Below are 10,883 nucleotides of genomic sequence, written 5' to 3' on the forward strand. Positions count from 1 at the left end.
CCATTAAAATTGTACCACTGTACATCACTAATTGTATATGGGTATAAACTAAAACGAGTTCAAGTCGTCACACTGGATTGGCTTACCAACTAAGAAATTGCTCATATCCTAAATTCATACATTTTTATCAAGGCAGAAGTGCCAGGTGAACTTGTCATACAGTATCTGAACCAAATACCACACTTACCTTAGAAGGGGTTTAAACCCCCAAACTTTATACATCTGAACACTACTAGTACTCGCATGGTTGCTCCTCTCCTAGGTTAGGAACAAATGCTTTTGTTTCTCCACACTGAAGTGGTCCTACATTCTAAACTCAAATTTAAACTGAGTGCATTGCATCTTGAGTGAAAACATTACATTTAGGTAATTTGGCAGATGCTTTTATCCAAAGTGACTTACAAGTGAGGAAGCACAGCAAGCAAGCTTCGGTAGTGTAGGAGACCTTGTAAGTAAGCTTTAAGTGCAACCTAAACAACTAAACTCAGCTAAGTAAGTCAAGAAAAGTAGAAAACAAAGGTAAACAAGGTGAAAACACAAGGATAGACAGGCAGAGGAGACGAACAAGTAGTGACAGGAGAAAGAAGTGCGAGGCAGAAAGTGCGCGGAGATGGAATTGTGTTAAGAGTTGTTAGAAGTTGTTAGGAGAGGAGGTGCTCTCGGAAGAGCTGGGTCTTCAGGAGGTTCTTGAAGATAGAGAGGGACGCCCCTGCTCTGATAGCATAAGGTAGCTCGTTACACCAGCGGGGAACTACATGTGAGATTAGTCTGGACCAAGATTGCCTTGTGTGTCGGGACGGCAATGCTAGACGACGTTCCTGGGAGGAACGTAACAGCTGAGAAGGAGAGTAAGCCTGTATGATTGAGCTCAGGTATGTCGGAGCAGACCCAGAGGGCACTGTGTAGGCAAACATGAGAGACTTGAATTTGATACGGGCAGCCACGAGTAGCCAATGGAGCTCAATGAGCAATGGGGTGACATGGGCCCTCTTGGGCTGATCGAAAACCAGACGCGCCGCCGCGTTCTGAACCATTTGTAGTGGTTTCACCACACATGCTGTGAGGCCAGCTAGGAGAGCATTGCAATAGTCGAGGCGGGAGATAACCATGGCCTGTACCAGAAGCTGGGTAGCATATCGAGTCAGGTAGGGCCGGATTTTGCAGATATTGTAAAGTGCAAAGAGGCACGACCGAGACACTGAGGCAACGTCAGTAACATGTCAGAAAACGTCAGTAAATATCAGAAAACTATGACCTATAAATACACACACAGGAAACCTGAAACTACGTTTATTGAACTAGTAAAAAAGTACAGTATGTATAAAAATACAAAACTTGCATCATATTTCTCTAACTTGAAAATAAGACAAAGAGGTGCAGAACTACCATGCATGCATGTAGGACTGTAGCTAGTCCATACATCAAGTGGGAGGAGAGTAACGCCATGTGGCACTTGACTGATTTTGCTGAAAAGACCTTAAAAAAAACTAAACAGAAACACCCAAAAGACCCAGTTGGTATGTCATTTAACTATCCATGAAAATGGTGGGTATCACAATGAAACATTCCACCGCTACAATTTACGGTTGAGTGTAGTAGCACCCAACATCAATATAATTGATCTATAGCACACACAGATTTTGTGAGTTTTTTCCCCCCTTTCTCAACTCCCACGCGACTTCAAAAAATATTCACATTAAATGTTGAAGGTTCAGTTGGCAGAGGAAAAAAAGTGACAAAAATAAATACAAATAAATAAGATGAAGAAAGGTCCAGTTTGAACTATCAAATGTGTACATACAACCCTTCCATAAATGAGGGAAAAACACAAATGGTACCACTGTAGTGTACAAAGGCAGTGCTCCTTCATACAAACAATAAACATAAATGATAAATGGGCTGAACTGTCTTACAATATAGCTGGAATATTCCTTAATAAAATGCATACAATATTCACTGAAAATATTCAAAAACAGCTGCCAACATTGAAATGAATAGTCTTAAACTAGGATTGCACCATATGTTATTGGCAAAACAACCAGCTGTGACACTTATTAAAGACAGGGCCACACTTAATGGTAACAGTTCAGAAGGGTGTGAAAATTTGGTACAAACTTGCATATTGACAAACACTGAACCCAGTCAGTTAATGCAACACACAGCTTCAACAACCAGGAGACATATGCTTCCTGTCATATTGAGTCTAACAGAAAACCACCGCAAAATGCCTGCCTGCCGTTACAGTCACGGCGTGCTAAACGTCCAACATAACCACGCTAAGCTTCATTGTTTAAACAACAACGCTTTCACATACTAACCACAGGGCAAGGTCTCTTTAGATGAACAGTTGATTTTACTACAAGAGTAAAGTCACATCTTCACATGTCCCTCTGATACTCAAACTGTTATTGGAAGAACAGCAACAGAAGAGAGTGCAGCGCCACCCTCTGGTCAGATATGACACAGTCCCATGCTGCTCTGGGTAAATATACAGATTATACAGAGCACGGGAAACAAGAATCAGTGACAGTGTACATTACATACCTAAACTAAACCCAGCATGTTTAGTTAAACACGATGACGGGTACACCATTAGTGCAACAGGAACACAAAAAGGTGTGACACAAACCTCTCGCCCCAACGGAAAGTATGATATTTAAGAACTCTTAAGTGCTGAAAATAAGGTCATAAGAAGTTCAATACAGAGAAATGCAGAGAGAACTGCGTGTAACAGCTGTTACTGTGGCTGTTTTTAATACCATGTATTCTCCCTTTTTAAAGAGCTGCACACAAAATCTCAGTTTTGTTTAGCGTTTTCCCCCTTTCAAAGGCCATGCAATATCCTAAACTCATGCAAATGCTACATTATCGGGAGAAAACCCTACTTTGCCTTCATGCAGAATTTAGTCAAGGCCCTTTTCATTATAAAGTCTTTTCAAGGCCTTAGTAATACAGTAGTACTGGGGTTTTATTTGTTGACTCCTTTAATACTTCTATTCTTAAGAGAAAAACCCCCAAAGTAGTATGCTGGTGTGTTTTCAATGTATCCCATATGTCCTGACAGAATGCTACATACTGGGATGTAGGAAAGGCAAACTTCAGTGAGAGGCTTATAGCTGTGTCCTGGAGATCAGAAGCTGTGTCTCAGTGTGTCTGTTCTGCTATTTCTACATGACCACACAAAGCACTGATAGCTAGCAGCTCAGTCCCGAGTTCCAGAGTTTCATATTTCAAAGAAATTAAAAAAAAAAAAAAAAAAAAAAAAGTCTTGTGGACCCCAACATGGAGCTGTAAAGAACACAATATACAACATATTCTATATATTATATAAAACATAGTAGGAAACAGGCTCAGTTCAAGGAAGCGAGTAGGAGCCATTAGGCAAATACAAACTATAGACAAAACACAAAAGGTACAGGGACCGAAAAAAAGAGGTCCAGCTGCTCCTAAAAAGAAGGCAATCTCTTCTGTGTTAAGTGCTTCACTAAAATAAAGAAAAGCCTCCATATCTCCATGACTCCCACAGAATTCTGGGTAAGTTCTTTGTGTGTGTGTGCGCGCTTGTATGCATTTGTGTGTACCTGTGTACACATGCAAGAATGTGAGGTCACAACTCAACTTCCACCTCTTCTTCTTTCTGGTCCTCTTTGGCATGAGGGGGTGACTGTGTGCCCTGAGACTGAAGACCCCTGCTGCTCTCCTGGCCTTCCTCCTCCTCCTCTTCCTCAGTCTCCACTTCCTCCTGCTGCTGCTGCTGCTGCTGCTGCTTCTGAGAGCAGGGCTTGAAGAGGTGGAGGTCAATGAGGACCTCGCCGAAGCGGCCCAGGTAGATGATCCCACAGCACACCTTTTGCCTGGAAACAGCAGGAAATGTGTATGAACATTACACTGCATTCCATTACTTCATTTAGCAGATGCTCTTACCCAGAGTGACTTCCAAATAAGTGCATCACAATGCTAAGAGTATCAAAGTATTACAACCGCGAAGTATTACAAGCATATGTCAATCCTAAACAAAATCCAAGAGGATAATGACAAAATCAGTCCCATGTCACATGCAATGACTCAGTTATGTCCTTCCTGCTACATACTACATTATATTAGTGTCATTTACCAGATGCTCTTATCCACAGCAACTTACATAGGTTACAATTTTATCCATTTACACAGCTGAATATTTAGGCAATTGTGGTTTAAGTACCTCTCCGAAGGGTACAACAGCAGTGTCCCTGCGGGGAATTAATGCAGCAACCGTTTGGTTAGTATCCCTGCTCCTTACCACTACATCACACTGTTGCCCAATAAGAAAATAAGGTTCTTTGATATTACAAACAGGGGAGTGTGTTTGGATCTACCTCTTCCAGTAGGTAAGGTCCAGGAAGGAGAAGACGGGCAGTTGGCTAGAGCCCGAGGTATGCTCGCTGTCAGAGCCCTCATCTGATTGGTTACTGTAGCTGGAAGACTGGGAAGGGGAGGTGCTGGGTGTGATGCTGTCAGTATCCAAGTCTGGTGAAAGATCCGAGCGGATTAGCGCCTCATTGTCAAAGCTTTCTGTTAAAGCAGGTGCTTCAGGATTACGTCAGAACAACCCAGAACAAATGAACAATGTCCTGCAAGGCGGCCATCGCCTAACCCACTACATTACGTTATGACATTACCATCACTAAGCAGACGCTCCTATCCGGACAAACTTACACAGGTTACAGTTTTTACATGTAATCCATTTATACAGCTGGGTATTTACTGAGGCAATTATGGGTTAAGTACCTGCCCAAGGATACACCAGCAGTGCTGTGGGGGGGGGGGGGGGGGGGGGGCATCGAACCTGTGATCTTGTGGTTAAAAGCTCTGCTCCTTACCACTATGCTACACTGCCACCCCTTTAGAATTAACACCAGAGAGCGACACACAACTGAACTCGTGTTATGAATTCACGCTCACTTTTCCACACGCGTAAATAAGCGAACGTCATACCTTCTATCCTGAGCTCCGTCGACTTTCGACGGATCTGGTTTGGCGTCACCCTTCTGGACAGTGACGTCATCTTCTTCAGCCCTACTGCAATCTTTTGGTTTGTGCCAACCTTTGCATCCACCCTCTGTATCCAGAGAGAGTCCGTTTCAAAGTCAGTTTCCCTAATGTAATATATTGCACAAACATGCCAACGAGTACAAAAGGCAGCTTGAAAGATACCATTACCATTACTTACCATTAATGCACACAGTACTGCATCAAACAAAAATTAACATAGCTCAGCTCAACTGCCAACAAAAATCAATTTAAAAGTCTGGACAACCATCTGGATAACTCTGACTGACATTCTTTCCTCTACTGACCTCATGTGGCATCCATATCCCTATCCCGACAGCTTGTTTTATCATGAAAATCATATATAATGCAGCAGTCTATTAGCTAAAGATACCACGGTGAGTGGTGGCCGTTTTGCTGCATTTATGAGAGCACACTGCTTGGCACCTTAAAGCACACACTGCTTTTTTGGAAGCTCGATATCCAACCACTCCGCGTTTGGTCGTTCCAGCGGGGGGGTAAGTACTGGGATAGCCCTTACATGACTCCAATTCTTCTTGGACCCCACCGGGAGTTTTTTCCATCGCTTCACCGAAAGGACGCAGGCGTTGCAGATGTCCTCCGATCGAGTTTCACACAACCTGCAGGAAGCCGTAACACCTTTAGCCTGATAAACTGAAGGAACACTCCCTAAGAAACACATTCATTCTTAAAAAAAAAAAATTCTGTCCTGTACTTCAGAGGTGCTTTATTACATGTTAAGGCACAGAGTTTTGCCCTTGTGGAATTGTCCCATCATTAGAAACATTACAAATGTCGGCGTCTTTAAGACAGAATTTGATTCACTGGTTTCTTGCACTTAATCGTTTAAATTAAAGTTGATTTTCTTTTGTAATTTAACTGTTTTGAAAGATATACTCAAACTATGGGGCGGAGAACAGTAGAAATGATGTGCTGGGTGCAGTGCATTTCACAAAATCTAAATTTAAACATCACCTCATGCAGAACGCTAGAATGACTCCATTCCTTTTTCTGGAATGTCGGCATCACAGAGCTTGCCCAACATTGACATTACCCACAGTGAGGAAAACAAGGCACTGGCATCACGGCCCACTAAGAATAGTACAGGGCACAAGGCTCAACGTTAATGTTTGCCCAAGGAAACTAAATAACACAGATAAGACAGAGGTTCTCACTACCATTTTGTGTTGCCAGATTTCCCATTTTGTTGAGGAAAAAAAAAAAAAATTCACATTTGCAAGTCACTGTGGACTGGAATTCATGAATTCATTCTGTTGTGACAGAATTAGCACCTGCCCGTATGAGGCGCTGTCGTTATTTCAATAGATGAAATGCACTTTAGGGTATATAAGACTAAATATTAAAATATAAATTTAAACCGTGACTCTAAGCATACTCTAGCACCAAAACATGTTGGCTAATTACACACAATATTAAAACATCGGTTTACTGAAATTAATTGAACACCTTCAAATAAAAAGCCACCGATGTCAAAACATGAATGTCAAAATTCACCCAATGTCCCAAATCAGCTTTCAATCAAGCAGTGAATGAATACCCCCCCCCAAGGTGGTCCTGTGGCTGGTGGACTTTCTCCTGTTCTGCTGCTCCACCAGCACCTCCTCTTCGGTCAGCCCCTGGGTCACCGTGGGGGCAGCTTGTTCTGGCTGTGGCCACAACTGCAAGTAACCCCTGTCTTACAACACCAGGGAGAGACTCTCTGGCATAATGCCCCCGGAGGCCACAAGGGGGAGCGCCAATGAAGCAGTGTGGTGTGGCAGGCTGGCTGGCACTGAGGGTCGCCTCCCGCTGCTCGGCTAAGCGGTTCTCTGAGGCTTCTGGGATACGTGAAGCAGACCCACTGCCTGAGTGGCATCGGCCGCAGGCCATGAGAAAACACGTCCAGTGCCAGGCTTTCTCAAACACCACTGGAGTGTTGTTGGTAGGCTAGCTGGACCAGCTGCTGCACTAATTTGCAAATGTGCTTAAAGTCTCCCCAAGAGAGATGGTGGCAGAAAATCAGTTCAATTAGTGTTTAGGTCTGCACAGTGAGAAAGTCAACTCACGCCTGCTAACCTGGTTTAATGTCTAGCTGGCTGTCTACTTGGTTGAGGCATCATTAAGATTTCATAAACCTGTATATATTTATGAGAATCAAATGACATCTCAGACAGGGAAAGTACTACACACAATTATTCTGCGTTTAGAGCAATTGCCATCTTGTGTGGCCTTAATTTCTAATGTAAAGAAGAGACAGGAACTTGAGAGAAATCTATAAGCTTCCCATCTTCTTTCCCCAAAAAGTCTCATGATGACAGGATGCAATCATTTTCATATTAGCTTCTAAAGTGTTAGTAGCCCGAAGACAACCCAAACTTTGGATGTACTTAATACTGTAATAAAAATGGACAATAAAAAGTGAACCTGACTGTCTCGCTGAAACAAATTCAGGTGATCTTTCTCTTGTCAAAGATTTACCACAGGGGTTACAATGTACAGTGCTGAAACACAAACCCCACATTGTCCATGAAGGCAACCAAAAACCGATGACACATTTCAAAATATGTGACCAGCCCTGTGATGGTTTTAGAGTGACTTCACACAAATCACTGACACCCTTTAACATATTTATATATCTTACATGAAAAATGTATGCCTATGTGCTAAAACAAAACAAAACAAACAAAACACAGCATTAAGCACAGGAAGGGGATCGCTTTCTTGGTGACCCGCGGCAGACGCTGAGCGGACCTCGCTTACCCGAAGCAGCTCTGGAAGGCCGTCTCGTAGCGCCTGCTGTCCACGAAACGCGAGCTGGAGGACTTCGCACGGCAGATGCAGCAGCCATCTAAACTCCGGAACTTCTTCGGCTTCAGGAAACCAAACATTTTTCTTCGAGAGAAAAAAAAAACAACAACAGTACATAAACCTAATCGATGCTTTCAAATAAAAATCATTAAAAAGCAGGCGCGTTACAAGCTGTGTCAGACAGATATAAGGTCAGAACATGGCGACGCGTCAGTTAATTAATGCCGAAAGGCTCACCTCTAGCGAGAGCCCATGCCGTGCAATACTCCGAAACACGTGCAATGCGCAAACCTCGAACCTTTCCCAATCAGAGACTGATGTTAGCAGTTAACCTTAAATATGACCAGAGTGCGTAAGATCAAATGACCCAAGAGCTCCGCTTGTTGTAGATATCGCAATTATAGGATGTTTGTATCCTATATGTTTATACATTTATTTTCGAATGTTAAATAGCGAATGTTCGAATTTCTAATGTTGTAGTAGTACACGCAATAATTTTATAAACACTGGCTGAAATTACACGATTCTTTGCACGTGGTGAGGACCTCCAGACATGACAAACCATTACGTCGCAGACGTAAGAGAGCATTTTGCCTGCCCCGACGCACATGTAAACAAGTAGGTCAGCAGTCGTAGCGTCAGACGGATATCAAGGCTGAAGGGCTTAGATTTCCATAACACATACAGTGATTAATATAAATATATTATGTAACTGTATTATTTCGAAAGTTGACATAGACCCCGTACACAGCAACTTTTCATCTTTTTACCTTCCAAAAAAAAAACATTAAAGGAACCTGTTACAGCAACGAAATGTTGCGTAAATCCTTGAAATGCACTATCAATAAAAGGTTTATCGCGATTCATACGTCAAATCTGCAGTGTACGGACAAATTCCCATACAATCATCATTGCAGGAAATTACAAAAGGCATGGTCCTAAAAATAATCTGGAAGAGTCTCGTCTATGCAAGACTACATGTCTCTTGACGGTGGCAAAACTGCCTTTATAATTCAGATCCTGACGTAATTCAAACATGGCAACACTTCAAAGGGAAAGGGGCGGATTAGCTGTCCTGTTAAGACATGTATTTGCGGAAACATCAGAAAATAAACCGACTTCGTTTGAAAGTCGAATCTAATAAACGCTTAGTTGGTTGAGTCTGATTCGTTAATATTGGGGAGCAGATGTGGACATTTCAAACGATAATTCTGAATGCGCCAACGGCTTCCCACGTGAAAAGAAGGTAAACTGATATGACCCCGCCCACTACTTTCCCGAGGAAGCATGGCTCACGGACTGCACCATGCGCACCCATTTTACAGCCGAGTCGACCTTCCTGCATTTTCAACTTTCTTCTCGCTATCCAAGTCTGTATATCGACAAAAATAGTATTGACCAAACAAGTGGAAATATGACAATGAACCAAGATACAACTAACCTGTACAATAACGTACGTTAACATGAGCATGCCTGAACCACGACGATTCAGTGTGTGCGCAGTACCTTCAGGTTCGAAGTGCAAACATGCGCGCACAAACTCAAGCTCCATGGTGGAAATTCTCATACGAGTACAGCTAGCTTTCGATAACAATCATACACTGAGGTTTTTTAAACGAGAGTCATGTTTTGCAAAGCACCGCAAAATGAGACGTGACAATTAAATACGCAGATCCTAGCATCCTCAAATGTAGAGACGCATCCGATGTACGTTAGCCCAAGGGTTGTACTGTACTTAGTACTAGTCTTATTTCGTATAGGAACGTCTCTGGTATGTCGATTTTTTAAACGTAGAAGTAAGAATAACAGGATCTCCCTTCATAATTGAATGCATCCCACTGAAAACAGCGTGCAACAGCACGGCGAACTTCTGCACGGAGCCCTTGCACCCAGAGAAGACGATCATTCACGTATTAGATGATACAGTAATTGTTTGAAATGTCCAGTAACATATGGGCAGATGGCAGCAACGACAAGAATCAATTCGCACAGGAAGCATGCAAAACAACGTAGCGATTATACAATACGTTACATATTCACTGGTTAAGTGGCACACACTTAAACGACTGTATGGTATACCATTGGTGTATACTGCAATCACGTTTTTATACAGTGCTGCACTTGACGTCGGCGGACAATTTAAAATGGCTCGTATCACAACATTCGCCGAACATTTTCACTTATCTGCCTAAAAACGTGCGCGTCCCATACGGGCAGACATTCTATTTGTCAACATCTACAACGTACCTACTTTGAGAGTCTCATTCACAGACGCTCTACTACACCAACCGTTGTTCTACAGCAGATGAACACACATGTTCTACAAGAAATGTTATCAGAACGATAATGCCTTAAAATAACTTCTTTTAAATTACACTGTCTAGCTCGACTAACCAGCACAACCTGCCGTGCTGGATGCAATTTTAAAACCATCGCAAGCCGGCCAACTGGCTGTCATATTGTATTTTCTTACCTTCGCATAATGCAGAAGCGGAAAACACAATTGCAAAATACCCGTCAACAGAGTTGTAACTCATTTACGAGTCAGCCGGGGCAACCCGAGCACTTCACGCTTGTTGACGTCTCCACTCTTATCTGAGAAATAGTACTGTAAATCGGTTCGCTCCGCGCATGCGCTTTGCCCACGCACCGTTTCCCGATTTTCCCCGATCAGATGAATTTCGCTGCGCTCCTGACGTTTATCTGCGCCTGCATTCTGTTGGCCGCACGGGGAGGACGGGAATGCTGCGCGGGAAAAGAGGGCCGATCCTGTTGCCATGGTGCACCCATCTGCGTTGAACGTAAGCAAAAAGGCGGAGCCGAACGCACTACTACGGATACGTTGACGGTTAGTTTCAAGGCGAAGTGCAGTTTGTTGTAACAAGCACGTTACTTGAGATTGGCAATCGCGTCTTCACAGCAGCACGCTTTTAAGCGTAGCTACAGTAAACATGCACTTGAAACGCGGAAGTCTGTATTTACAGTTGCGTGGCAGCGGTTACAGTGCAGCAGTGTGCGAGCAGACT

At 43.0% G+C, this 10,883-nt stretch overlaps 1 protein-coding gene across 1 annotated transcript; it reads right to left on the bottom strand.

Annotated features, from left to right (window-relative positions):
• Positions 1 to 3,550: 3,550 nt before the first annotated feature.
• On the bottom strand, positions 3,551 to 10,433 carry LOC118770499 (SIN3-HDAC complex-associated factor-like). Its single transcript, XM_036518217.1, has 6 exons — positions 10,331 to 10,433; positions 7,810 to 7,941; positions 5,570 to 5,669; positions 4,975 to 5,098; positions 4,356 to 4,506; positions 3,551 to 3,854 (listed from the first exon to the last, which is right to left on the bottom strand). Exons 1-6 carry the CDS (start codon positions 10,336 to 10,338, stop codon positions 3,608 to 3,610), a joined length of 762 nt encoding a protein of 253 aa, XP_036374110.1. The 5' UTR covers positions 10,339 to 10,433; the 3' UTR covers positions 3,551 to 3,607.
• Between the last annotated feature and the right edge of the window lie 450 nt (positions 10,434 to 10,883).

This window comes from Megalops cyprinoides, chromosome 23 (genome assembly GCF_013368585.1).
Source record: "Megalops cyprinoides isolate fMegCyp1 chromosome 23, fMegCyp1.pri, whole genome shotgun sequence".
Lineage (NCBI taxonomy): Eukaryota > Metazoa > Chordata > Actinopteri > Elopiformes > Megalopidae > Megalops > Megalops cyprinoides.